At 43.6% G+C, this 27960-nt stretch overlaps 1 protein-coding gene across 2 annotated transcripts in view; it reads right to left on the reverse strand.

The window, feature by feature from the left end:
* Window positions 1–3515: 3515 nt before the first annotated feature.
* AGO4 (argonaute RISC component 4) overlaps window positions 3516–27960 on the reverse strand; it is a 46928-nt gene continuing 22483 nt past the window's right edge. For both annotated transcript variants that reach the window (XM_030217376.1, XM_030217377.1), the window contains 11 exons: window positions 22805–22952; window positions 22225–22344; window positions 20433–20561; window positions 19998–20131; window positions 18736–18920; window positions 16653–16812; window positions 14483–14798; window positions 14215–14349; window positions 13743–13844; window positions 6948–7147; window positions 3516–6550 (listed from right to left, as the gene is read on the reverse strand). In XM_030217376.1, coding sequence (XP_030073236.1) covers window positions 6442–6550; window positions 6948–7147; window positions 13743–13844; window positions 14215–14349; window positions 14483–14798; window positions 16653–16812; window positions 18736–18920; window positions 19998–20131; window positions 20433–20561; window positions 22225–22344; window positions 22805–22952 — 1738 coding nt within the window. In that variant the 3' untranslated portion in view covers window positions 3516–6441. The remainder of the gene's footprint in view (window positions 6551–6947; window positions 7148–13742; window positions 13845–14214; window positions 14350–14482; window positions 14799–16652; window positions 16813–18735; window positions 18921–19997; window positions 20132–20432; window positions 20562–22224; window positions 22345–22804; window positions 22953–27960) is intronic.

Here is a 27960-nt window from a genome sequence, read left to right on the forward strand (position 1 = left end):
AAAAAATATGCAAATATAGGTGCAAGAACATGCACACACACCTTTCGGAAGACTGTACTTTGGTACTTGGTGAGACCCTATAAAATATATGTACATCCACACACATAGTACATGCAATCTGCCTCAGAGCAGATACTGCTTTATGCAAAAGCAGGTGCAGTACTAGGACTACTTATTAAGACAGATACACACATTGCCTTTTTAAAGGACAGTGTTTGAAAAAATCAAAGCAACTTTGTGTATGTTAAAATATATTAACACCTAATTATTCATTTACAGGCTTGTTCTGGGAAGAGTGATCATGATTTGACATCAAAATCTGGGGCAGGGAGGGAAGCTCTAAGACCTCAGTTAAGAGGGGGTTTCCCTAAGCCAGTGGTTCCCAAATCTGGTCCTGGAGGCACCCTAGCCAATCAGGTTTTCAGGATATCTGCAAATCTCTCTTATGAATATTTATTGTAATCATTGGAGGCAGTGCATGCAAATCTCTCTCATGAATATTCATTGTGGATATCCTGAAAATCTGACTGGCCGGGGTGCCTCCAAGAACAGGTTTGGGAACCACTGCCCTAAGCCTTGAACTATAACATCTTTACTAGAACTGGCATATGAAGGAAAACAAACACTAGTTTTGCAGCATTCTTAAACTGAGGATTTTCAACCCTGTCCTTGGGACACACCTAGCCAGTCAAGTTTTCAGGATACCCATAATGAATATACATGAGATGCATGCAAGCTTATCTCTTGCATATTCATTGTGGGTATCCTGAAAACCTGACTGGCTAGGTGTGTCCCAAGGACAGGGCTGAGAAAGATCGTTGTTGGGATTTACAACTGCCACCCAGGACATGTAAGGCCCTCATTTTGTAATGTGCTCCACTGGTGAGGGATTAGGGGAGGTCACTCCCTTAATCTCCCAGTAGTTGCTGACCCCTGAATGTGAAACTGGCCAGGGGTATCCAAATGACAGCTTAGATAAAAACATTTTTGTTTTTAAAATGGCTAACATTTATGTTCCACCATATAAAAGTATATATTGGCCCCATTAATATTTTCAAGATGTTTATGGTTCTAAAATGGATGCTCTGGTTGCATGTAACAGAATCAATGTAATTTCTCCTGTGTCAAAGAACAAGCTCTACATCAGCACATCCTGTTCTAAAATATTAGCGAACTTGACACGTACCAACCTCAACACCTCAAATTTCAGTCTGCAACTGCTTTCTAAAATGCCGCTAACCGTGTCCGATTAATATTCTTCACCATATTTGTCTGAGGGCACCGGGAAAGAGGGGCGAAAACACATCCCAATGATCACAGCTCTGATGCTCAACTCAATTGCTGGGACACACCTAGCAAGCCAGGTTTTCAGATGTCCACACTGAGTATGTGGATTTCCAATGTATGCAGAGTTCTCATGCATCTCCAAGATCTTCTAAAAACCTGACTGGCTGAGAATTTCTCAGCAAACTCTTGGAGGCAAGCACTGCTCTAACCATTTCCTGGGTTCAAAGAGTAGTCATACTTCTGTGCAAGGTGCGCTTTGAGAGCAGTCAGACCCAACAGAGCAAAGGCCAATGGTATCCATTATAAATTTTAATAATAAACTACACCTGACTAGAGACTGAAAAACAGTCAGCTGATTTTAGAAGTCTTGTTATATATATTACCACTCTCCAGCATCAACAGATTAGCTTCAGACCATCCCATCATGGGCATTACATTGCAAGTGTTTCAATGGAAAATCAAAGGCTTGTGCCCACTAGGATCAGTCAGTTTATCCTCCCAATACTACCAAGTCATTCTTCAGGCTCTCTTCAATTAGTCACTTGGTATGATATTTTATGGAACAAAAGAAAACCCAAAAACAAAGGTTTCATAATAATGCCAATGCCGCATTTATTTGTTTTTTTGTTTGTTTTTTTACATGAACACTAGTCCCTGCAGGCTAAGGAAAACACACACATTAAAAAAAAATGTACAATCAGCATCTCATCCTGTCAACATTAGGGTGCTAAGTCATCTTCAAATAGCTTAGAAAAGTGCTGGGGAAGTTGAGGGGGAAAAGGAAATGGGTACCTCGTATTGCTCTAGACATGTGTCCAGTCCATAATTAATAAAACACCATTTATAAACATTACAAAGCTAGCGACAGTATAGGAACTAACAAAGGTTACATCAAAACAAACAAATGCATTTTTACTTTTGACACCCATGAAATCTGACCTTCTAAACATAGCAATTACTATGGAAATACAGATAGGAAAAAGACAGAATAAAAAGTGATATCACAAGATCTTCTCGTTCTCAAAAAACAACAACAACAAAAAAAACACCCTTTGATGTTCAAACTGCACTGAAACACTGCCTTCAAAACTTTCTGAAAAGGAAAGCAGAGCTGCAGCGTCTGGAACAGGAATACATAAGCAGAGCGCCAGACTGGAGAGCAGATCTCTACTGGATTAAGCTTCTTGCCATTTCAGACAGCTTTAAAATACGATTCAACTGCTCAAAGAAAGGCTGTGTGTCTACTGTCTTCAGTCCTCTTTCCGGCAACCAGTGCCCACTGTGAACTGCAAAACATCTTAATGCTTCTTCTGTCCAACATAGGAGACCACCAGCTAAAAACATGAGGGGGGTAATTTACTAATCAGTGCACGATAACACTAACACAATCTACCACAGGGTGCACTGTATTTTTGATATGTCCCGAGAGTAAATAAAACACGTTAATGCTATTAAAATGTGTATTACTTAATAAATGATCCCCCAAGATGTTCACTAATGCAAAAAGGGTCTAGGGAAAACTTTTCACTTAACCCCCCTCCCCTCCAACAATCAGCATACATGGCAGGATTGGTTTGAAGCATAAAATTATGCCCAAATTTACCTACTGAATAAATGTTAAACACTGACAGGTCTTGGTACAGAAGTGTGCCCTCCACTTTCCAGGAAACCAAAAGGAGTTTTATTGCAACCAGGGCTATGGAGTCAGTACAAAAAAACATTTGTCTGACTCCAGCTCCGACTCCAACGCCTGATATTAGGCTTTAAATTTTGTTCTGGATCTAAAATACTGGTAAATAAACATATATGACAAATTTACCACATATTCTAATGGTTAAGTTTTTATTTTAAAGCTGGAGCTGGTACATTTTTACCAAAATAATGCGTGGAGTGGAACAGGTAGACGTGAATCATTTGTTTATTCTTTCCAAAAATACTAGGACTAGGGGGCATGCAATGAAGCTACAAAGTAGTAAATTTAATATGAATCGGAGAAAAAAAATTTCTTCACTCAACGTGTAATTAAACTCTGGAATTCATTGCCACAGAATGTGGTAAAGGCAGTTAGCTTAGTGGGGTTTAAAAAATGTCTGGACAGCTTCCTAAAGGAAAAGTCCATAGACTTAGGGGAAAATCCACTGTTTATTTCTGGGATAAACAGCATAAAATGTATTGAGCCTTTTTGGGATCTTGTCGGGTATTTGTGACCTGGATTGGCCACGGTTGGAAACGGGATGCTGGGCTTGATGGACCTTTGGTCTGTCTCAGTGTGGCAATACTTATGTACCAACTCCACAGCCCTGTTTGCAACATCTGTGAACATCAACTTTTAGAAGCTTGAGTTTGTTTTTATGTTTTTTTTTATTTTTTATTATTATTATGTCCTTCAGATTCCAACAATTTCCCTCTCATCTATTTGGAAGTGATACAGAAGCCTTCCTCAATATTAATCATGTTAAACTATATGCCGAAGGACGCAGTGAAGAGCAGCAAAGGTAAGTCCCTACTGGTAGTTGCAGTATTTTCAGCATCGCTTGGTTTTGCTGCCATAATCTTATTACATATCCTTTGGATGTAGCTACCGGTGTTACATTTAAAGTATTCTAACTTTTAAAAAGGTCTATCCAAGATATAAAAAGGTTAATTTTGGAGCTTATCTAGAACTTGTTCCCCCCATGATCAGAGAGCATTCAAGAAGGGACACCCACCAACCCTTTGCTACATACAAGATCTTGAATCACAAAATCATTTTAAACAGCACCTGACTTTTTTTTGTTTTTTTTACTAAAAAAGTAGACATCTAATCCTACACAAAATGCACATCATCCCAATGATTGACACATGCGTGATTCCAGCCAGCCTGGAAGAGGGATACTATTCTATCACTGAACTCAAGAGCTTCTGAAGTCAAGCTTGAAAATCTAACAGTCTACAAGCCACAACTTCTCCATTCCAGGACTCCTCACTCCCAGTTTTGCTTGCCTCATCGCTCCTGCTCTTCTCAAACTGAGCACTCGCTACACTCCAAGGAAAAACAGACACCTTTTTCCAGTATAGACCCTTTCCTCAGACAGTGATCAGCTAAAATGCAGACGTCTGCTGTTTAATCTACATTTAGAAGCTCTTGGCACTGAGTAAGTGACCATCTGCTGGTTAAAAGACATACCAAGAATAAATCAGGGTGGCACTTCCTATGTGACACTGCATTTTGCCCAGTGAAACCATTAGGACAACAGAAATCTAAAATTCAAGTTCTACACCTCAGGTCAATCACAGGCAAAGTTTTAATTTTAAAAAAATGGTTCCTTTGAAGTTTAATCCCTGAACAAATACTTAATACAAGCAGCACAAGTAGCTCTACCCAGACATCCAGATCTCAACTACCCAAATGAGGTATATATAAAATTTGACTTTTGAATTGTACAATCTACAGAAAGAAAAATCCATTGCTTAATTTGAAGCACACAAACACAAATTACCTTCCATCAAGAACAAAAAAAAAAAACCAAAACAAAAAGAGAAAACTTGAGTATCAAGTTGTTTGAAATGTGCTGCTCTTGATGGTAGTTTTACATTGCAGTTATCAGCTGAAAGCAGTCCCAACACAAGTAGCTTATAGCATCTTGCTGGAATCCTAACCCTCAGCATATTCAAACATTTTGAATATTTACAACAGATTGCTAGGGAACAGAGGTTCCTAATATTGCTAAATGATTTGGTGGTAGTAAGGGGAAGTAAACAACAAATTGTTTTCTTTTTTTTTTTCTTTTTTTAACCAAGCTTTAGATCTGCTGTGGAATTTGAAGGAAACTCCCTCATCCCCTACTCCTGAGAGAGTAGTGGACAACAGATCCCACTGCTAAAGACAGTGAAAGTGACTAAGATTTAAGGACCATGGATTAAAGCTGTGTGTTAAACACTACAAAATCCAGTCTCAGTGCACCAGATTAGGCATCTCTAAACCTCCCACTGATTTTAAAGCCCAAACCTTCAACAGATACTAACACACATAGCTGAGACAAGACCTGCCTCTAATGTTCTTCAGTTAATTGTGTGACTAACCCATATTCCCAAAACAATTGCAGTTTATCAAAATGCTGGTACAAGATTTAAAGATTACTGTTACCACAAAGCACAACATAAATTATATACTTATATTTTATATATATGTATATATATATATATATATATATATAGATGGGTATGTTTTTCTTCCTATGTTAAATTTCCACTTTAAGTATCAATACATCTTTCAGCCTCAGATGCTTTTATTGCTCAAAGCCACAACTAACTCTTATGAGTAAGAAAGTTCAGTTTCCATTAGATTATCAAATCACAGCAGCATTCAATGGGCAAAATGATTTATCTTCTAAGCTTGGAAAACACTAAAAAAAAAAAAAGAGTCCATTTTGTTCTACAGAAGAACAGGAAGAACTTCCTTTTTCCATAATCATGGCAGTATTACTCTGGGTACGAGTCAATTTTTAAAAACCTGTTTGTCATCAGTAAGCAGTTTGTGTTATACACAATTTCACAGAAAAAAAAAAGAATAAAAACTTATTTTAAAAAAGACAAAAAAAAAACCACATAACCCTTTTAAGAATCTGCAGTTTAGTGCAATCACGTCACAGTCTCGTCACAGCTGCACAAGTCTGCAGACATCCAGGAGAACGGCTGCAATAGCTTGGAAAGGGTCAGCTGTGGTGGAAGATATTTACAGTAAAAGTCGAAAACCCCACACTGATAGAACATATGGATTTCTACTTATGTACATTTTCAGGACACTAGTGGCGTCTTCCTCAAGGGTCTGAAGAGCAGGGGAAAAATACAAAATACACAGCTAACAGAACAAATCCTGCCAGCTGTTCCGTTAGCATAATCAGCCTTTGCATTTGAGGTATAAATTTGGTTGCGCCACCAGGAAATCAGTCTTTACAATTCTGTATTACAGAACAGAAAACAGAATGGCTCATTTGAGTTAAAAGACAGATGTGTAGGTTCAGACCCCACTGTCCAAGAACTGCTGGTAGGACACTGATGAGACTCAGCCCCAAGTAACATTTCTTCTTTCAAAGAATGAACGATTCAGGCCTGCAGGATACAAAAATTCTGCCCTTTCGTATTTCTATGCCGTGTCTACTCTTTTCAGCTGTCTCAGGCAAAATACATAGTGTGCTGGGTATCATGGTGGATCTGCACAGCTTTAGCAAGAGCCTGAGGGTCCCGACCGTTGCTCTGGCCAGACACATGGCTACCTTCAGCGCTGGAAAAGAAAAAGAAATAGGCCATGGGCACTTTCCTCCATTTGGAACAGTGAAGACTGTGGGATCTAAGAATGTTTACATCTGTTATTACGTTTGTTCTTCAGGAGTTCAGACATGCTTCCCAGCAAAAAGTAGCAGCTTTTTTCAAGTGTACAAAAGACACCTTCTTACTGACCTTAACAGCTACATCTTAAAGGCTGCCATGTCAGTGGATACATAAGGTGTACTATACTACATCTTATCTCTTGTTCCCACCCCTATCCCCTCGTTTTCAGCAGCCAGATCAGGTCAACCTAAACTCAAGGAGACATCCCTAATGATTACAAATGTTGAGGACTGGCAAAAAATGTGCTACAGGCTAAAAAGGGAGAGTAAGGAAGATGCACCAAGTCTTACCTATCATGATCCTTGTCCACCAAATGATAGCGAGCTCTGAAGGCCACCAGCCTGGCATAATATGCAGGGGCCGGGATAGAAACGGAGCGTGTACAACGTACATACGTGTGACACAACTGGTACGTCAGCAATTGGAGCTCATCTGCTGTGAAACAGTTGTCGTCCCATAAGACCTGATAGTGAGAGGGCCGGCTGGTCCCCTGGGTGGAGAGATTACAGGTTTCTGAGGTTAAGAGGCTGCTCAATTAAAATGCAACTACAGTCAGATGATGTACTCCAGCAACAAAACTGGATAGGCTGGTGTGAAAAGAATACAGCAGAAGGTACTACACTATCTCCAAAGCCAAAGACAAGGAGAAATAAGGTTCACTCAAAGAACAGTTAAGCTTCTGGAACTCACTGCCTGAGGATGTGGAAACAGCGGTTAGCATATCTGGGTTTAAAAAAAAGGTTTGGAAAAGTTCTTGGAGAAAAAGTCCATAGTCTTATTGAGATATACATAGGGGAAAGCCACTGCTTGCCCCAGGAATGGTAGCACGGAATGTTGCTAATTGAGTTTCTGCCAGGTATTTGTGATCTGGATTGGCCACTGTTGGAAGCAGGATACTGGGCTAGATGGACCATTGGTCTGACCCAGTATGGCTATTTTTATGTTCTTACCTGATAATTTTCTTTCCATCAGTCCTTCCCACCATTCCAGAATCTGTGGGATAGCTGTGTCCATCAAACAGCAGGTGGAGAAAGAGAACTGAAAACTGAGCTGAGACATCTTTCTTGGCATCCAGTCCAGCTCCTCATTATTTACGTAGACATAAAGAGAAACTCAGAACACACACTACAACCTTGAACAATTCGCTAACCTAACATTAACCAAATGAGCAAATATGTGTGGGTCTCTCTCATCTCTGGACAACATGCAGAGAACAAGAAATATGCAGGAAGCACCAAGCAAGGTTGACAGTCGATATTTAAGCTATTACTTTGCATCGACTAAACATCTCACAAATCTCCAGTGTCCTCTGGAATAGTGGGAAGAATTAATGGAAAGAAAAATCAGGTAAGACCCAACTTCTCATTCCGTTATGCAGCTTTCCACTATTCCAGAACCTGTGGGATGTTCAAAAGCAATACCTAGAGTGGGTGGGACCCTGGTGCCACCACCCTGAGGACTGAAGCCCCAAACTGGCTTCCGAGTGTGCTGCAACATCCACCCTGTAGTGCTTGGCAAAGGTATGCTGCATTGACCATGTTGCTCCCTTACAAATATCTGCCGGAGACAATAAGGTAGTCTCCACCCAGGCTGTTGCTGCATGCCTAGTAGAATGAGCCTGTAAGGCCTGAGGAGCCTGCTTCCCTGCAAGCAAATAAGCAGATGCGATAGGCTCCTTCAGCCATATAGCAACTGTGGCCTTGGAAGTCATAAGGCCAAGCCTCTGTTTACCAAAAGCACAGTCTGTCTGATTTGTGAAACTCATTCGTGACTTCCAGCTATCTAATGAGGACTCTATGCACATTGAGAAGCTTCAACAAAGAATACCAAGCCTCTTCGTCCTCTCTGCGAAAGAATGGAAACTCCACAGACTGGTGTAGAAGAAAGGGCAATACCATCTTCGGAAAAAAGGAAAGAACCATGTGGAGGGAGACCCCCCCCCCCGACACTGAAAAGCGAAGAAACAGATCCTTTTTTTTTAATTTATGTATTTATTAACATTTTCCAATATTTTACAAGACAATCCGCTTGTTCAGGAAAAGTATCTAATAATCTACAAAATATGTAAAAAAAGAATAATAATACAAACAGGAAAAAAAAAAAGTGAAGCTTAAAGCTTCACATTAACAGGAAAACTATACTCAAGTCCATACACGTGATCCAAGATTTCAGGAAAATACTGGAGACAAATTATCTAAAGGTTTATCAAAAAAGAAAAAAAGAAATTATACAAATACTGTTAAGTAGAGCAAACACTTATAATTAACGCTTATCCATTTTCACTGAGGTTATGAGTGAAGATACATGAGACGGCTCTGTAAATACATATTTTTTCTCCTTAAACCTTATTATACACTTGCAGGGGTATCTTAAAAAGTGTAAAACTTCAGGCCTAAGGAGCAGGAATTGTTTCCTTCGTCGTCGAGTCTCTTTAGAGACATCAGGAAAAAGTACAACTTTTAAACCCAAAAAGGGTTTATCTTTATTTCGGAAAAACAAACGAAAGATCCAGTTCTTGTCTGGTAATAGTGCAACTGTAGCCACCAATGTAGCCGCAGTTGCTAGTTCGGTATCAGAAGTCTCAAGCAAGAGAGAGACATTAATCCTTCGGGTTGAGAGGTTCCTTTCCCAGGAATATAGTAAACCATAATCATTGGTGGCAAATTCTGTTCAGAAATTAGTAAATTTTCACGCATATAGCGTTTCAGCATATCCATAGGAGTAACATTTTGAAGTCTAGGAAAGTTGACAAATCTTAGGTTATGATTTTTAGTGTAATTATCAAAGGTTTCCATTTTATCTCTAAGACTCGTCAAATCTTTCATCATAGTAGGTTGTAGTGTTTCAAGCTTCATAATTCTCCGATCCAAATTAGCAAATTTCCCATTCAAATCTTTAATCTGTTCCTCTTGTACCCCCAAATTACTTTCCAGAGATTTAACTTTAGGCTGAAGGTCATTTATCTGCTTAAGGAAAACTTGTCCTAGGTTGGAAACCAAGTCCCACAAAGCTTCTAATGTCACATCTTTTGGTCTAGTCATAAATTCTTTAGGAAGTTCAAACCTTACAGGCTGGTCTCGGTTCTCACTCTGCCCCTCTGCTTCTCTCCCCTCAGTTTGCAACGTTTCCACGGGCAAACTGCTCTCCAGTCCCACCTCTGTAGTAAGGGAGGCTTCGATTCGGCGATCTTCTGGGCCCCTAACCTCTACGGGAGTGGACCCCATCGAATCCAAGAGGAAAGAACTGGCGCCAATCGGCTGGGGAGGAGGTGCGTTCGGCGGGGCTGAGGGTCACTTCAAAGCCAGAGAGCGCCGAAGTCTCCGTTTCGCCGGCGCGCACCTCTGGAAGCGAACCGCCGTCGCGGTGAACTCCCTGCGATCTCAAATATCGATCCATCGGACCAGGTAATGAGGGCGTTAGCGGGGAAGCCCTACCCACTAATCTCCCTCTTCGTTTCGGCATTTTTTGGAAGCGTGAGTCGCAGCAACCTAACAGCTTGCGGCCATCTTGGATCAGCCTAGAGAAACAGATCCTTAAGCTCTGAAAGCTTATGTGCAGACACAACAGCCACCATAGAATGCTGTCTTTAGTATAAGATCTTTCAAGGTCTTCCGGAGTGGCTCAAAAGGAGGCTTCTGAAGAGCCTAAAGGACTAAATTAAGGTTCCACTCTAGTCACAAGCGGCCTGCTCCCCACAAGAATCGAACGATATCCAGGTAAGCTGCAAGAGACATTTTCTGTAGTCTGTCCATGAAACAGGCCAAAGCAGCAACCTGAACTTGTAGAGAACGCGACACTAATCTTTTGCCTGGATAAACAGTAGCATGTGCATGATCTGAGCAGAGAACGGGAAAAGTCTGCGCTCAGAACCAGTATACAAGGAACATGAAGTTCATACATCTGTGACACCGGAGACCAGCAGCTGAGAAGCGATTCCTATAATAGCCATATATGAGCCCTTGTCCATGGCACCACTTCCATCGCCATCATCATAAACCCCAGAACTTGGATATAGTCCCAGACTCTGGGCCTGCCTTGACTGAGGAGAAGACGAACTTGTTGACCCAGCTTCAACATCCTGCACTCCTTGAGGAAGATCCTCTACTGTCCTTTGTTCAATAGAACACCCAGGTAACTCCAGCATCTGCGATGGAGTTAATTTGCTCTTCTCGAAATCGATCATCCAACCCAATGACTGCAGAAGACGGACAATTTTGTCTGTTGCCGCAAAGCTGTCCGAATAGGATGACGCACAAATGGGAAAGGGAAATGGGACTTGATATACCACCTTTCTGAGGTTTTTGCAACTACATTCAAAGCGGTTTACATATATTTAGGTACTTATTTTGTACCAGGGGCAATGGAGGGTTAAGTGACTTGCCCAGAGTCACAAGGAGCTGCAGTGGGAATCGAACTCAGTTCCCCAGGATCATGTCCACTGCACTAACCACTAGGCTACTCCTCCACTCCGTCATTGAGCCAGTCGTCAAGATATGGGTAAACTCTTGATTCCCTGGCATAGAAGGCAGGCTGCTAGCACCAACACAACCTGCGCAAAAGTTCTTGGAGCTGTGGTGAGACTGAAGGGCAAAGTCCTGAAGTGCATGTGATGACCCAGCACCGCAAAACTTACAAAACTCTGATGCGGCAGACGTATGGGTATATGTAAGTACGCCTCCTTGAGGTCAAGGGTAGTGGAAAATTCCCCCACCTGAACCGAGGCTATGACTGCTCTTAGTGTCTCCATGCAAAAGCGGGACACTCAGAGGCAGCAGTTTACATTTGAGATCTAAGAAAGGTGCCTTCCTTCTTTGGGATAATGAAGTAGACAGAGTATCTGCCTTGTCCCTGTTTGACCTGGGGAACTATTACAATGGCCAACAAGGAATCTATGGTGGCCTGAATCTTGACCGCCTTGGTTTCCTTTCAATAAAACTCCTGACTATGTCCTCCCACTGGAGGAAAAGAAGAGTGAATCAGCCCTGCATCACTGCAAAGCTCAGGAGGCATTGGGTGCTCTAGCTGACTGAGAGAAGGACTTCCTGTCTGCATGAAAGGAAGGTTGGCGTACCTGAAAGCAGGATCTGACCATGTTGCTGACGACCAGGTCGGTACCATAATCTCAAAATCGAGATTGAGAGCCCCCTAAAAAATGGACAACCAGAGGCTTTCAGCTCATCCCCTGACAATCGCTGTGGCTTAGTTCTTCCCAGTTCTTTCACTAAGTTACTGAGATCTTCTCCAAATAGCCACTTGCCCCAAAAGGGCAGTTTAACTAGACGTGACTGACATGGCATCTGCTGCCCAATGCCACAACCAGAGTTGCCGACATACCATCACAGCCAAAGACATATGCAGGCTGTAACCCATGTCGTAAGTAGCATCCACCAAACAGGCCAACTCTGCTTCCAGTTGGGCATTATAGTGCCCATCTTGTATTGCCAACTGCTGATGCCAATTCAGGCATGCTCTTGCCACGAACAAGCTATATACTGTTGCTTGAAGGCCCAAAGAGGCCACTTCATAGGCTTGTTTCATCTTTTAGGGCAAATCTCCCTTCCACCAGCAAGATAACCTTCTTAGTCACTGCCGTAACCAGGAGTCCACCCTGGGAAGCTGCAATTTACCTTTCTCCTCCAGAACCAATGGGTAGAGGCAAGCCATGGCTCTTCCCACTCTCAGCCCTGTGTCCAGTGAGACCCATTCTGCTGTAATCAGGTGCTGTTTGGATGCATCGGGAACGCCGTAGAAGCCCCCTCAAAGATGGAACTCCTGACACTGTAAGCAGAAGGCTCTTCAAAGGAAAGCACCGCCAGTGCCTCAGAAATTAGCTCCTCTTTATGAAACAACCTCAATACTTTTGGATTATCTGCTTCTAACAGCTCCTTCAACAATGGATCCTTTGAATAGACCGAGGCCACATCAAATAAGAAGGGAGAAACATCTGCCCACTCCTGGAGGTCTAAACAAAACCTCTAAGGAGCCAGAGGGGCAGCAGGGTAAGAAACTGAAGCACCTTGCAGCAACTCTTGACTATCCCTGCTTCAGTAAACAGGCCTGGCGTTAAGAGCAATATAAACTCCAAAGAAAAGAAATGTCTTGATGCAGTTGAATGCTCTGTTGGGCCCCTAGCCTGTAAAATGGCAGCTATGTTCCACGTGTGGTCAACTAAAGGCTGCTCCTCACTGCCAGTTGGCCCTGACAAAATGGCACCCGTTCCTGCACTCTCCTGAATCAAATTGAGGAGAGCCCGAATATCCCGGCATATTTGGATGCTGCGCCAAATCCGAAGATATGCTACTTCCAAATGTTTCCTCCATGTCCTATGGGATTCCCGGCCAGTACACATTGCAACACCCCAACACCAGCCGGCTGGTCCCACAGTGGAAACACAACTTAACTGCTTCCACGTGAGTTGCCATTCATCCCAACTGTCACCAGTGCAGCACGTCAGGATTCCTCCCCCCTGTAACAACTAGAACTTTCAACCCTCCAAGCAGTTCAGAGTCAAATTTCAGTCTGATTTACCACTGCCAGTTGTTCCCCCCCAAGCTCACCGTCTAAACAAGTTTTACCCAAGATGAGAAAGAATCAGGACTGTCCTATGCTCTCCAGCAAATTTCTTTCCGTGTCCTTTTTTTTTTTTTTTTAAAGGTTGTTGTGCTGGAAAAGGAGAGCTCCACAGGAATCAGGGGAGAAAAGTGAAGGGAGGGAAGTAGTAAATTTGCGGTGCACCACAGATAGGGATCTGAAGACTTCCAGATATGACTCTGCAGGCTCAAACCACTCGCAAAGCTCAACTGGGGGTCAGCTGCCCAACTGGACCAGGAGCAAATCACTCACAACCCAAGGCTGCAAAGTGTGTTCATCCACTTGATGGAGAAAGAAAATACTGAGGAGCTGAACTGAATGTCAGCTCAGTTTTCAGTTCTCTATAGCCACCTGCTGGTTCACAGACACAACTGTACCACAGGTTCTAGAATAATGGGAAGCTACATAATAGAACTGCATTGTGTACCTCTTCGAAATTCTCGTATGGCTGCACCAAGAAGAAGGAAGCCTACCTTTTCCACTATGCACATTACCTGAATCCCCGCATGGCTGCAAAGGTAAAAATCAAACTCCGACGGATGGGTGATTGTGCTGTCCACTGTGGTCCCTGCAGGTACATTCCCACTCTTTCCCACCTGAATATTTAAACAGAGAAAAATCAAATTACGGCAGCTGTACATTGGTTTGAGCCCTGGTGTATTTCCAAAGCTGTTGGTGTTATTCAGGCTGCCACCATAAGCATGTTATGTCACTATGTCCCATTCTTTCTTTTTGATTAGAGCAGTCTAGAACTGTTGCTCCCTACTACTGGACCTTCTGTGGCAGTATTATTTGAACTGTGCACAACATTTTGCCAAACTGAATCAGCTTGTCCTCCCATATCTCTCACTTCTAATTTGATGATTCACGCTTGGCCCTTTGCATGAAACATCAAAATTCTTGTACTGTTCCCGTGGATCAATGTGCTCAGCTTCTAGTTTCTGGTTAAATACAGTGAATTCTTACCCTCTCTGTTTTGTCAGCACAGAAGAGCCTGGTGTGATGTCTTTTCTGTACAACAATGTAAGTTATTCCTGGTCTGTAATCTTCTTCCAAACTGATACAGGCTTTCCGAATTGCCATTAATTCAGGCCAAGCTACCTAGACAGTACAATTACAAAGACCGGCTATTACCAGTTCAGCTGAAAATTACTGTACATTTGCTGGTCTACAGTTTGCTTTTTCATGCTGCAATTGAACATCAGATAAGTAGACAGTTTGAAATGGTACCTACCTGCTTCATCTGCCCCTCTGATACCCCACCTCTATAATAGATGATGCGTGTGGGCTTGAAGCGTGTGGACTTGTAGAACTGGATCAGCAGCTCTCGTACCATATTGGTAAGGTCCTGGATAACTTCCTGGCTATACAGAAGTTCCTGGGTAGTGTCCTGCCTTGATGTCTGCACCCGTACTGTGGCACAGTAGCGGCTTGGGTGCCCATCCATGCTGCCTACCACAGCGGCAATGGATGGCTTCTTCCCATCACCTGCAGGTGGGTGAGTGACATCTGCTCCCAGGAAGATCACTGGCTGCTGAAAAACAGAAGGCCTGTGTGACATGAAAAAGGGGAAAGGAAAAAAAAAAAAAAGAGGCCATAAGAATAAAACGGACACAAACATCTCTTCCGCACTGAAGTACAAAAAGAAAACATATTCTCCATTTTGATGCTAAAAACACATTTTTCAAACCTGCTTCAAATTTCTCTATGGGATCTCCTACCCAACTTAGTCCAGATTCCGCCTCAGACAGCTCAGGCATCAAGCTGCTGCAAGTCACCAAGATGCCCAAGTCCACTCAGAATACTTAAATTTAGCCCTGAATGGAGTAGCAGTGGACATGGGTTGGGGAGTAATAGGGCAGCTAGGCTGAAGTCCAAGACAGTGCCTATTCTATCTTATTAAAAAACAAACACACAAACACTTGGGTGCCCAGAACCAAATGGTGAGTGCAAATTCACATGCAAAGATGGTACATTTTATAATATTCACACACATCACAACTTCATCCCCTGTTCCACCTAAGTTACACTGCCAGGAATGCTGACATGAAGATGGCATAAAAATAGGAACACATTTCCTTTATACCCCCAAAGTAATTCTTTAACAGCCCTTTTCTGTATACAGAATATGCTTCATAATATTATCCTCTAGGGCTGATCTGTCCTCAAGCACTGAATGTATCACTGAAGTCGATCATCTCATGCCTAAATACTACTACTACTATTAAACATTTCTATAGCGCTACTAGACTTACGCAGCGCTGTACAAATTAACATGAAAAGACAGTCCCTGCTCAACAGAGCTTACAATCTAAATTGGACAGACGAACAGACAGCTAGGGGTGGGGAAATTGCAGTGGTAGGGGTGATAATTGAGGGTGTTGAGTAAGAGAGTCATGGTTAGGAGTCGAAAGCAGTAGCAAAGAGGTGGGCTTTAAGCCTAGACTTGAAGACAGCCAGAGACTGAGCCTGACGTACTGGCTCAGGGAGTCTATTCCAAGCATAGGGAGCAGCGAAATAGAAGGAATGGAGCCGGGAGTTAGCAGTGGGGAAGAAGGGGGACGACAGGAGACATTTACCCAGCGAACTGAGTTCACGGGGAGGAGTGTAGGGAGAGATGAGAGCGGAAAGGTACTGAGGAGCTGCGGAGTGGATGCACTTGTAGGTCAAAAGGAGAAGTTTGAACCATATGCGGAAGCGGATAGGGAGCCAGTGAAGCGACTTGAGGAGAGGGCTAACGTGAGTATAGCAACTCTGGCGGAATATAAGACGCGCAGCAGAGTTTTGGACAGATTGAAGAGGAGATAGATGGCTGAGCGGGAGACCAGCGAGAAGCAAATTGCAGTAGTCTAGGCGAGAGGTGATAAGGATGTGGGTAATCTCACCACAAGTGACAAGATCCATAAGTAAGACTGCACAGCAAGTTGCACTCTGGTAACAGAACTCCAAAAGAGAAGTTAAAAGCAGCAATATGTTTAAAAAAAAAATAAGTGTATAACCAGGAAACAGCAACTGAATGAAAACTAAGTCTTTATGAAAGCACTGGATTCCCCCAAAGTTCTGTAAACAGTAGATGCAACTCAATTCTCATATACCACTAATATCCCCTGTTCAGGGTTCAGTGCGGTTTACATTATGGATGGGTCTGGGTTGGACATAAGTTTTATAGGCAGGGCATTGGTTGTGTGTACAATCTTGTTGGTTGTGTGCAGTCTTGTTGTTTGAATATCATATTGGCGATATTAGAGGACATGGTGGGTGGGTGGTTTTTTTTTTTTCTTAGTCCTGTGGGCAATCTGGGACATAGTGTGATGGTGTTGTGTTGTAGTCTTTGGAAAGAGGTGAGATCGCTGCCTAGTCTTGCCATGGATACTATCACAGGAGAGCAGCCAGTCAAGCCTTACCTCTGGTGGGGTACAAGGACATTGTTGATGCCCCCAAGCTTGGCATTGATCTTCAGACACAGATTGGAAAGGGTCTGGGGGGATGTTTTCACTACATTCTTCACCTGCACACACTGTGTGGCCATTCCCAACAGCGTGTCCCCTACACGCTTCACTTCCGCTGCAAAGGAAGTCAGAATCTCACTAGGCAACACAAACCATGAGACAGAACATTTCATTTGTAGACTGTATGGCGCAACACCAGGGCAGTCGAGAGGGGGGAAAGGAGGGGGCAAGTTTCCCTGGGCCCAGCCTCCAAGGGAGGGGGAGCACCAGGGTCTGCCTCTCTCCTGGCTCCTGTAATTAAACTCTGGAATTCATTGCCAGAGAATGTGGTAAAGCTGGTTAGCTTAGCAGGGTTTTAAAAAAGTTTGGACTTCCTAAAGGAAAAGTCCATATACCATTATTAAAATGACTTGGGGAAAATCCACTGCTTCTTTCTGGGATAATTACTGCCAAACAAATGCAGCTAACTCTACTGATTATATTGAATAACAACTTCAAACAAAGTACAGTACCTTATGGGAGAATCTACGGTGGAGGTTAAAGGCAAGGTCTCATATTTAAGTAGCGATTAATTATGGGCTTCTTCGCTACTATTGTTGTAATCATAGACACATACCCACCATCCTACCATTGATTATAGCTACCAGCATGAATATCTTTATATCATTTTTTTCTTCTCTTTTTATAGTTTTTAGATATCACCCTGCTGGCTGTTTTATTTACGTAGCGAACTTGCTAGAACAATGTTTCATTCATCAATGACTTATCTGAATGCCGGTAGACATGCACTCCCCAACAGGAGCCTGTTTCGCCCTCCTGGCTTTCTCAAGGGGAACTGGTCAATCTGGTGGTAGCAAGCATTACAATGAAAAAGGCAGCGTTTTTGCTTTTGTCCCACCTCAGTCATTGGCTTCTTACTTTCCCAACCCCCACCTGAAGCTCACTCTCCAAAATCATGGATTTAGTTTGATGGCACGGCTGAAACTAGAACTGCGCTGGTGGTGTTAATACTGCAGTACCAGGGAGGTCTCTCGCTTGGTAACAAAGACTGCTGGAAGCCACGCTGCCATTACTCTCTTCTCTCCAGTTTCATCACTAGAAATAGGCTGCAAAACCAGTACTGGTACAGCTCCAGCTCATGCAAGCTGCTCACTCCTAAGGCTTAAGTTCAAGACTATCCACACCAAAGAGGCAATTATATAAACTGCCACTTCCATGCCAAGCATTGGGCACCAACTGTATGATGGGGCATCTGTACATTAAGCTTCCTTTAGAGCAATACTAGTGTACGTTGGCATGGGTGGGTGTAACCATGTGAACAGCAGGTATAAATGGGCATGCTTACATGCACCAAGTAACATGACTTGAAGACATAACCATGGACCCCCTGTGCTCTGCCCAATTATAAACTCCCCCTGCAGTTAATGACCTACCTCATAGAATCCATGCTTCATGCACACTCACACAACTACCAATTACTGGTGTCTATGACACGTCCAAGTGCCATCTCATAGAATTACCTCCCAAATGTATTCTTCCACATGCTACCTGCTCCTTGGAAGGTATGTAAGCATAATTTCACTGTTGAGTACCTCTATCACCACTGCACAATAAATGCTTGACTAAGGGGCTATACACACCCTACAAGAGACTAACCTATTCTTTGACAATCATTCAATTTCTGGTAAAATTTTCACTACAGAATCAGTGAAACTACAGAAGCAACTGAAAGTGAGTCCATCTGTGTTAATGTACACAACAGGACTTCAGGAAGCCATTCTTTGCTCACAACAGGGCCTCAGGAAAACGGTCTCAGCTCACAGCTGACATGCAGATGAGTTCTCCCAGAACTGGTGGTTTGTCACTGGTTTTCATAACTGAAACAGTTTCAGAAGTGGTAGGAAGGATGGGAGGGACATTTGGTTTGTTTCTTTTAAATATGAACACATAAATACAAACGCTAAAAACTAAGACATTGATTACATCAACAACTGTATTTGAACCGCGCCGGTACATGTATGACAAGGCCTCTCCGTACCATACACAGGCGTCTTCCCTGGCAGGATAACCACTATCAGCTGTAGGCCAACGTACGTAAGCTTCAGGTGCTTGAACATAGGCTCCACGCTGTCTGCACCCTGTGCGTATTTACAGAAACATGGCTGGCCCTGGATCGGCATCCCTGCGTCCTTAGAGATCTTACGCAGCTGGTCTGTGAAGCTTCTGTTTGAGAAATACAGAGTGGGAAGAACAAAAGAAGTGGTGGGTAAGGAAACGAGTCTTACTAGCACTATAATTTTACCTTTCAGATCACTTGGAGAATAATTTTATAAAAAGGCAACATATGCATCTTTATAAAGTTACCCCAAGAAAAGCAGGTGAACACGTTTACACCTTTTCAGACAGGGAATTGTGCAATTGCAAATAAGAATTGCTGCATATGTGCATCTTTTACAGATTATTCACCTAAGTGGCAATCCCACCTCTACTATGCCCATTTGTGGAGGAGAGGCCTAATGGTTAGGGTGGTGGACTTTGGTCCTGGGGAACTGAGGAACTGAGTTCGATTCCCGGCACAGGCAGCTCCTTGTGACTCTGGGCAAGTCACTTAATCCTCCATTGCCCGCCACATTGAGCCTGCCATGAGTGGGAAAGCACGGGGTAGTAATGTAACAAAATAAAATAAAATAAAAATATTTGTCCCCTCCCCCACACCAAAGTAGACGGCAAAAAAAGTAGGGTATATATTTAAGAGTCTACTTCCCTTACAAAGTGACCTGTTACTCCATGTATAAAAGGCTTTTTACAGGGACCAGATGTGCTCTGATCCAGCATTCAGGGTTTTTTTTTTTGTTTGGCCAGCAATCACCTTGCATTGGAAACTGCAGATAACAGAGTTGCACAGATTCTGTTATATGAGAAAAGGTTCTCATCTCAAAAAGTATGTAACATCCATATGTTGACCTTCAAGCATCCACTTTAGAGAGTTACAGCACATCTTTTTGGTTGAAGGAACCAAAACAGACCAATCTCCAGCCCTGGCCCCAAGCCCTCTGACTGCTGATGCTGTGTTGGTGAAATACTGGTGGGGCTAAGGCTACTGTGCCCCCCCCCCCTCCTATTCCACTGCATATGGCTTTAAACAGCTAGGTTTGAAAGCGATGAGAACCCATGGTAAGAAAACACAGCCTCAACATCCAGAAGAATTTTCAACTCTGCATTATAAGAATCAAAATGTATCTGGAGGGAAATATGAAAGATGTTTGGTGTGCAAGTGGTCCCTTCACCACAGATACTCACTTCAACAAGTCTTCTCTGCATTGCTTCTGAGGGGCGAAGCAGGCAACTGCCCACACTTTGATCTCGATACCAGCATAAAACTGTTTCCCTCGCATGTCCCACACACCCTGGTTTGGCGTAGCTACAGTCTTGTTCTAGTGATGGATTAAAAAAAAAAATACATACAACATCTCTAAAGAAATGACTTCATTCAGAGGCCAAGAGTAGGCTACAATATCCTTAAACATTAGGAAACGCAAAGCCACATATTAAGCTGGTTTAGCAAAAGGAGAGTATGGCCACCTGTTTACATAAGCAGTAGGGGCAGGATAACAGCAGGAATCCGATACATAGCAAAACCAAAAAGGAAGGAAGGAATGAATGAAAGCAGCTCTGTAGGATTTTAAAACTAGAGAAGTATATTTAATCATTTTCATACATTCTTGAAGTACTCACCCTGCCACCATACTGTAACATAGGTGCTGGCAGTACCCTGCCTGTCAGCTCTGTCATTTCATTATGCACCACAATGCCAAACTCTTTCAGATATGGGTCTGGCCCTCCAACCATGCTGTTACTTTTCACCTGCACAGAAAATTAACAAAGAATCTGAAGGTTTAAATTGTTACTAGATTATCAAGAAAAGGTTTGGAACTATATAATCTGACTTAGGGACTTTCTGGTGTAGGATGATCCAATTTGAGATTCTACAGCCTAGTTTCTGCCTCTTGAGCTGCAACTGGACAGATACCCTGTTTCCCCGAAAATAAAACATCCCCTGAAAATAAGACCTAGTAGAGGTTTTGCTGAATTGCTAAATATAAGGCCTCCCCCGAAAGTAAGACCTAGCAAAGGTTTTGTTTGGCCCCGATGGGACATGGACACAGAAACCTTAATTTTTTTCGCTGCAGCCCACAGACGAAATAACATTAAAGAAATGCAAGAAACAAGACTGAGGTGGAAAATCTATCGTCCAGCGGACTCCTACCATCCTCCTTCACGCTTTTGTGAAGATCAACTACCGGTAAGTGAGCCCGGAAAGAAAAGAAACATCCCCCTTGCAGAAATAATAAAAGAAAAGAAAATGAGTAACCGAGTCCTTTCGGCGCTGCTCCATCGCCCAAGGGCTAAGTCAGACTAGAAGGATGGAAAGTGTTGCAAATGTACAGGAGGAGCGCTTAAAGCGCCACCAACGGAGAACGGAGCTACCGTAGAATTTTTTTTTAACGTTTGTAATATGGTAGGGATGATCCTGTGCCCTAAGCCCTCTCACAACCTCCCGAGACCCCCAGCCAGAGCAGCCCGGCCCCACATTCCATTACCTTCCCTAGTTCATACCCCTCCTCCATTCCCAGCCCGGCCAGGGCAGCTCTGCTCTGCTCGAGTCCTGCGGTCACTGTGGGCAGATAGGCGAGCCACGGCCTACTCCTGCAGGATACCGCCCCCCACTTCAATACTGTGTCCGACCGCCACAGTCCCCCTACTACTCCCGAATAAGACATCCCCTGAAAATAAGACCTAGCGCATCTTTGGGAGCAAAAATTAATATAAGACACTGTCTTATTTTCGGGGAAACACGGTACAGTCTCTTGTCACATTACAACAGCAGCACCTAGTGGCCACATTCAGGTACCATCCTTTATCCTAGGTAGCAGCAAAATAAAGACCTCCAGCAGCATGACCTTATTATTAATCTTTTAAATACCACTCATGAGCTAATTAAAACTATCCAATAGTTTACAATAAAACCAGTAGAGTCCAATTCACACTGAAATGGAAGCCCAAATAGGAAGACTGATGGGTAAAAAAAATAATAATCCAATTTAAGGTTCAGGCCAGATGCAAACATCACTTTTAAGTAAGTCTGCAGCATGTGACTAAAATGATCAGCTTTTTTGACAGGTCGCCAACCCAGAGTGTGTTACAGACATGGAGGAGGATGCTGGCAAACCCTAATTTTGGTTGACAACCTGAATTTTAAAAGTTTGCTGCAAGAAATGTACTTGATCAAAGTGTAGATTTGACAGCACTTCAGTAAAGAGTTCTGCTGACAACAATTTTTGGTCAGTTGTACAGTACAGGTCATCTGAGTTTGGGTGATTACCCTGCCTGGGCCAGTCTTCTAGAAATGGTAAAATATCTGTGAAAGTTCTCTGGCTATTATAAAGTTTCATGATTGCTCATTAAGATTTTCATGTGGGTAGTTTTCATTAAAAAAAACCACAAACCTGGTTCTAAGTTTACTCACCAGCCTGCTGATCTCCTCCTGCCTGTCTGGGGCAGACCTTGCCGTTGCTTTTATCATAGTGGACGTCTGATTATCTGTCAGTTTCTTGATACATCGCTGGCCTGCCACAATGTTACACACCTAGCAAACAGGATTAGAAGAATTAACCTTTGCAATTTTAACATTTTGGTTTTGTTCATCCACATTTTTATATACCTTGAATTAAGAATTAAAAAAAAAACCAACAACAAAACCCCCACAACATTAAATTTATACTTTAAGACATGTTTTTGACGTTCCCTATATTTAGTGTAACCCATGTTTTACTAAAATCTCACCCCGTCATACTCCACTAAAACCTACCCTCCCAATTCTACCCCATTTAAAAAAAAAAGATTTCATTTGGCAACAAACCATGAGACACAACATTTCATTAGTACACTGTATAGTTCAACACTCTCAAACTCCAGTTATCAGTAAAGCTGATGCTGGATAATTGACCATAAGCATCAAAACAGCTATTTCATAGGTTGCTCCAGCTGGTCATTCTGGTGGTAGCAAGCATTATAATGAAAAAGACAAATGTCCCAAAGTACATTACCTCGAGAGGCAGGTAAGTGTGTTTTTGCTCTTGTCCCACTTGTAGACAAGGGAGGTGGGGATATTTCAACTGCAGGCTATACTTCTGCTTAAAATACTGTGCTACTGTACACTCCATGGCCTGACCATTCTCCAGCTGCAAAGGAAACCTACAGGAAAATTGGGTGGAAGTTATGGACAATTAGATCTTACCTGATCATTTTCTTTCCATTAGTCCTTTCCACTATTCCAAAACCTGTGGGACAGTTGTGTCCATCAACTAGCAGGTGGCGTTAGGAACTGAAAACTGAGCTGAGACATCTCTCTTGGCATCCAGTCCAGCTCCTTAGTTTTTAAATAGACAACCAGTAAGGAGAAACTTGGAACAAACACAACAATCTTAAACAACTTCCTAACCTAACACTAACCAGACAAGCAAACATATGTGGACCTCTCATCTCTAGACAACTTGTAAAGAACAAGAAATATGCAGGAAGCACCATGCAAGGTGACAGTTATTTGACCCATTACTTCACACTGACTAAACATCTCAGAAATCTTGGATGGTTCTCTGGAATAGTGGAAAGGACTAATGGAAAAATAAATCAGGTAAGACCTAATATCTCCTTCCATTAAGTAGCTTCCCACTATTCCCGAACCTGTGGGATGTTCAAAAGCAATCCCTAGAGTGGGTGGGATCCTGGCATCGCTGCCCTGAAGACCGAAACCCCAAATTGGCTTCAAAGTGCACTGTAACATCCAGCCTGAGTGCTTGGCAAAGGTATACAACATTGATTATGCCACCACCTTGCAAATATCCGGAGACAGTAAGGTAGTCTCTGCCCGTGATGTCACTGTACGCCTCGAAGAATGAGCCCGCAAGGCCTGAGGAGCCTATCTCCCCACAAGAAAATAAGCTGACGTGATAGTCTCCTTCAGTCATCTAGCATTTGTGGGCTTGGAAGTCATAAGGCCAAGCCTCTGTTTACCAAAACGCACAGTCTGTTCGATTTGCGAAACTCGTTTGTGAATTAGATACCTAATGAGGACTCTAGGCACATCGAGAAGCTTCAAGGAAGAATACTGAGCCTCTTCATCCTCTCTGTGAAAGGACAGAAGCTCCACAGTTTGGTTGAGATGAAATGCTGACGACACCATTTTCAGAAGAAAGGAAGGAACCATGCGAAGAAAGGGATCCCAAGAGAGAGCCTGAAGCACTGAAACCCAACATGCAGACGCAACCGCCACCAAGAAGGCTTCTGGAGTGGCTCAAAAGGAGGCTTCTGAAGAGCCCAAAGGACTAAGTTAAGGTTCCACTCTGGACATGGCACAGGAAAGAAAGGATGCAAGCGGCCCATTCCACACAAGAATCAAAAGACATCTTCTGTAATTGACCCCTGAAACGGGCCAAAGCCACAATCTGCCAATCCCTTATGAAGACCTGCTTGGAGAAATGCTAGGATGTGCGCGATCTGAGCAAAGAAGGGAGAAATTCCACACTCAGAATACTAGCCCTCGAATATCCTCCATACTATTACATCTCACATGGATGTAGAGCGTTTCCAAGCCTGAAGCAAGGAAGCAATGACAATCAGAATAACCTTTTCATCTCAACTGAGTCCTTTCAATGGCCATGCCATAAGACTACCATGGACCTTGCTTCAGTAGGCTGTGCACCTGTGGAAGACAGAGAAGACCCCCTGTCCAGCAATCAAATCAGATCCACGTACCAAGGATTTTGCAGCCAATCCGGGGCTAATAGAATTATTCGACCCCGGTGCAATACGATCCTTTCCAATATGTGGCCAACATTGGCCAAGGAGGAAAGACATACAATAGATAAGTCTCTGGCAAGGGCTCCAGTAGGGCATCGATCCCAGTTCTTTCTGATGGCTGAAGAACTTGGGACCTTTGGCATTCCTTTTTGTCACCATCAAGTCAAGAAGAAGAGAACTCCATCCGTCCACCGTTAACTGAAAACCCTGGCCAATTAGTTCCCATTCTCCTAGGTCCAAAGAGTGCCTGCTGAGAAAGTCCATCTCCGTATTCAAGGACCCAGTAATGTGAGCTGCTGACAAGCAGAGATGATTTTTCTCCACCCAGTTCATGAGGGAGGTCACATCCACCGCCATCGAACTGCTGCAGGTCCCGCTTTACTTGTTGATATAAGCCACCGCTGTTGCACTGTTGGAAAAAACTCGGACTGGAGCCCCCGCCAGAAAGGGAGCAAAGTCACGTAAGGAATTCCATGCTGCCCCGAGCTCCAAGTGATTTATTGACTACTGAGATTCCTGTTCCATCCTTGTGCCCTGTGCCAGATGGAACTTCTAACAAGCTCCCCAACCCGACTTTCCGGCGACTGTTGTCACCACCTCCCATTGTGTTATTGGAAAGTGAGCTTTGATGGTCAATTCCTGGGCAACAACCACCATTGCATACTCTGTCTAGCAACCAGCGTCCAAGAAAGATGAAGGTCGTACTTCTGTGACACTAGAGACCAGTGGCTGAGAAAATATTCCTGTAATGGCCACATATGAGCCACTTCCATCATCACCCTCACTGAACCCAGAACCTGGACATAGTCACAGACCCTGAGCCTGCCTTGAATGAGATGACAAATCTGTTGAACTACGTTTGACCTCCTGTGCTGTGTTGAATAGAACACCCAGATACTCCAGCATCTGCGATGGAGTTAGTCTGCTCTTCTCACCCAACCCAACAACTGCAGAAGGACAACTTTGTCCATCGTCACAAAGCTGTCCAAGTAAGACGGCACACCAATGAGTCAGACATTGATATACGGGTGAACTGAAGCAGAAGGAAGACTGCCACCACCACCATAACCTTGGTAAACATTTTTGGAGACGCGGTGGTGAGACCGAAAGGCAAAGCCCTAAAGTGGACATGATGGCCCAGCATCGCAAAACATAGAAGCCTCTGATGTGGTGGCCATATAGGTATATGCAAATATGCCTCCTTGAGATGAAGGTGGTGACAAATCTTTGAACTTAGGCTACTACTGCTCTTAGTGTCTCCATGCAAAAGCAGGCCACTCAGAGGCAGCAGTTTAGACATTTGAGATCTAAGACCAGATGAAAGGTGCCTTCCTTCTTTGGGATGAAGTAGACAGAGTATCTGCTTTGTCCCTGTTTGGCCTGGGGATCTGGAACAATGGCCCGGAGCACCATCAATTAATCTACGGTGGCCTGAATCTTGACTGCCTTGGTTCCCTTTTGACAAGCAGACTGCAAGAAGAGAGTCGCAACTGGGCAAGAGAACTCCAACTGGTAACCTTCTGTAAGAATATCCGGAACGCACTAGTCTGACATGATTTTAGCTCACTCCTCCCGAAACTCCTAAAGGTGTCCTCCAACCGGAGGAAGAGAAGACAGCCTTGTGCACTGCAAAGCTCTGGAGGCATTGAGCGCTCTGACAGGAGGCCTTCCTGTCTGCACAAAAGGAAGATTGGCGTGCCTAAAAGCGGGACTTCTGACCGTACTGCTGACAACCAGGCCAAGAGTGAGTTCTCTGAAGACAGACGACCAGAGGCTTTCAGCTTATCTTCCAGCAACTGCTGTAGCTTAGTTTCCTCCAGTTCTTTCACCACATTACTGAGATCTCCAAATAGCCACTTGCCCCAAAAGGGCAGATTAACTATACATGACTGTCACTGTATACATTGGCCAATGCTACAACCAAAGTAGCCAATGTGCCATGACACCTGTTTCACATTTTATTATGTATATTATGTATATGTTTTACATGTGGATTTTTTAAAGTATTTTTTTAGACTCCTGAGACAGGCCTGTGGCTGAAACACAGATCTTTGTCAAGTCATTAATAAACATTATCTGGTCTTGATTCAATTGTCCCAGTCTCTGAAGTTTTTTGTCCACTTCCCATTTCTCTCTGTACTCTGTTTGATTCCGTGGGACTTCGTTGTCCATACACCTATGTGGATTTTTCTTCCTTGTCATGACAGCCAAAGACATACCTGCGGGCTGTAACCCGTAACATGTCAAAAGTAGCCTCTGCTAAATAGGCCAACCTCACTTTCAGATGGGCGTTTTGGTGCCCATCTTGTGTCGCAGACTGCAGATGCCACTTCAGGCATATTCTTGCACGAATGAGCTACACACTGTCGCTTGAAGGCCCAAGGAGGCCACTTCAAAGGCTTGTTTCAGTGAGCCTTCTAGCTTCCTATCCTGTAGGTCTTTTAGGGCAATGCCCCCTTCCATTAGCAAGGTGGTGGTCTTGGTCACCACCGCAACCAGAGAGCCCACCCTGGGAAGTTGCAATTTATCTTTCTCCTCCGAAACTAACAGGTAGAGGCGAGCCATAGCTCTTCCCATTCTCAGCCCCACGTCCAGTGAGACCTATTCTGCTGTAATCAAGTCCTGAATATCTGGAAGCACCAGGAGAGCCTTAGAAGGACCTCTAAGCCTCCTCAAAGATGGAGCTCCTGACGCCAAAGCAGAAGGCTCCTCGATGGAAAGCACTGCCAGTGCCTCAGAAATGAGTACTAAGCTCCTCTTTATGAAATCACCTCAGTATTTTCAGATCATCATCCTCCTCAAGAGGGAGTTCTTCCTCCTCTAACGACTCATGATGGCTCCTCTGAATAGACCGAGGACAGTTTAGGTAAGGAGGGAGAAGGAGAAAGCCTTTTCTGCCAATTCCTGGAGGTCTGAATGAGTTCTCTTAGAAGCTGAGAGGGGAAGCGGGATGAGAACCTGAAACACTTTACACTGCTTCAGTAAATAGGCCTGGTGTAAGAGCAATATAATCTCTGGGGAAAACAAAGATCCCGATGCAGCTGAATACTCTGTCAGGCCCTGAGGCTGTAAAATGGCAGCTATGCTCTGCGTGTGATGAGCCAGAGGCTGCTTCTCACTGCTAGTCGGCCCTGACAAAATGGTGCCTGTTACCATGCTCTTCTGCATCAAACTGCACACCAGCCCTGCCAGAGAGCCCGAAGACCCCAGCATATTCGGACACTACACTCAATCCGAAGATGTGCTGCCACTCACTGCTTCCTCCGTGTCCCGCGGGATTCCTGGCTTTCACGCACTGCAACGCCCTGATGCCAGCCAGTGAGAACACTGCTTAACTGTCTCCGCGGGATTCGTCATTCATTCCAACTGTCACCAGCAAAGTCAAACTTTAGTCGGACTTACC

Source organism: Microcaecilia unicolor, chromosome 11, assembly GCF_901765095.1.
Source record: "Microcaecilia unicolor chromosome 11, aMicUni1.1, whole genome shotgun sequence".
Taxonomy (NCBI): Eukaryota; Metazoa; Chordata; class Amphibia; order Gymnophiona; family Siphonopidae; genus Microcaecilia; species Microcaecilia unicolor.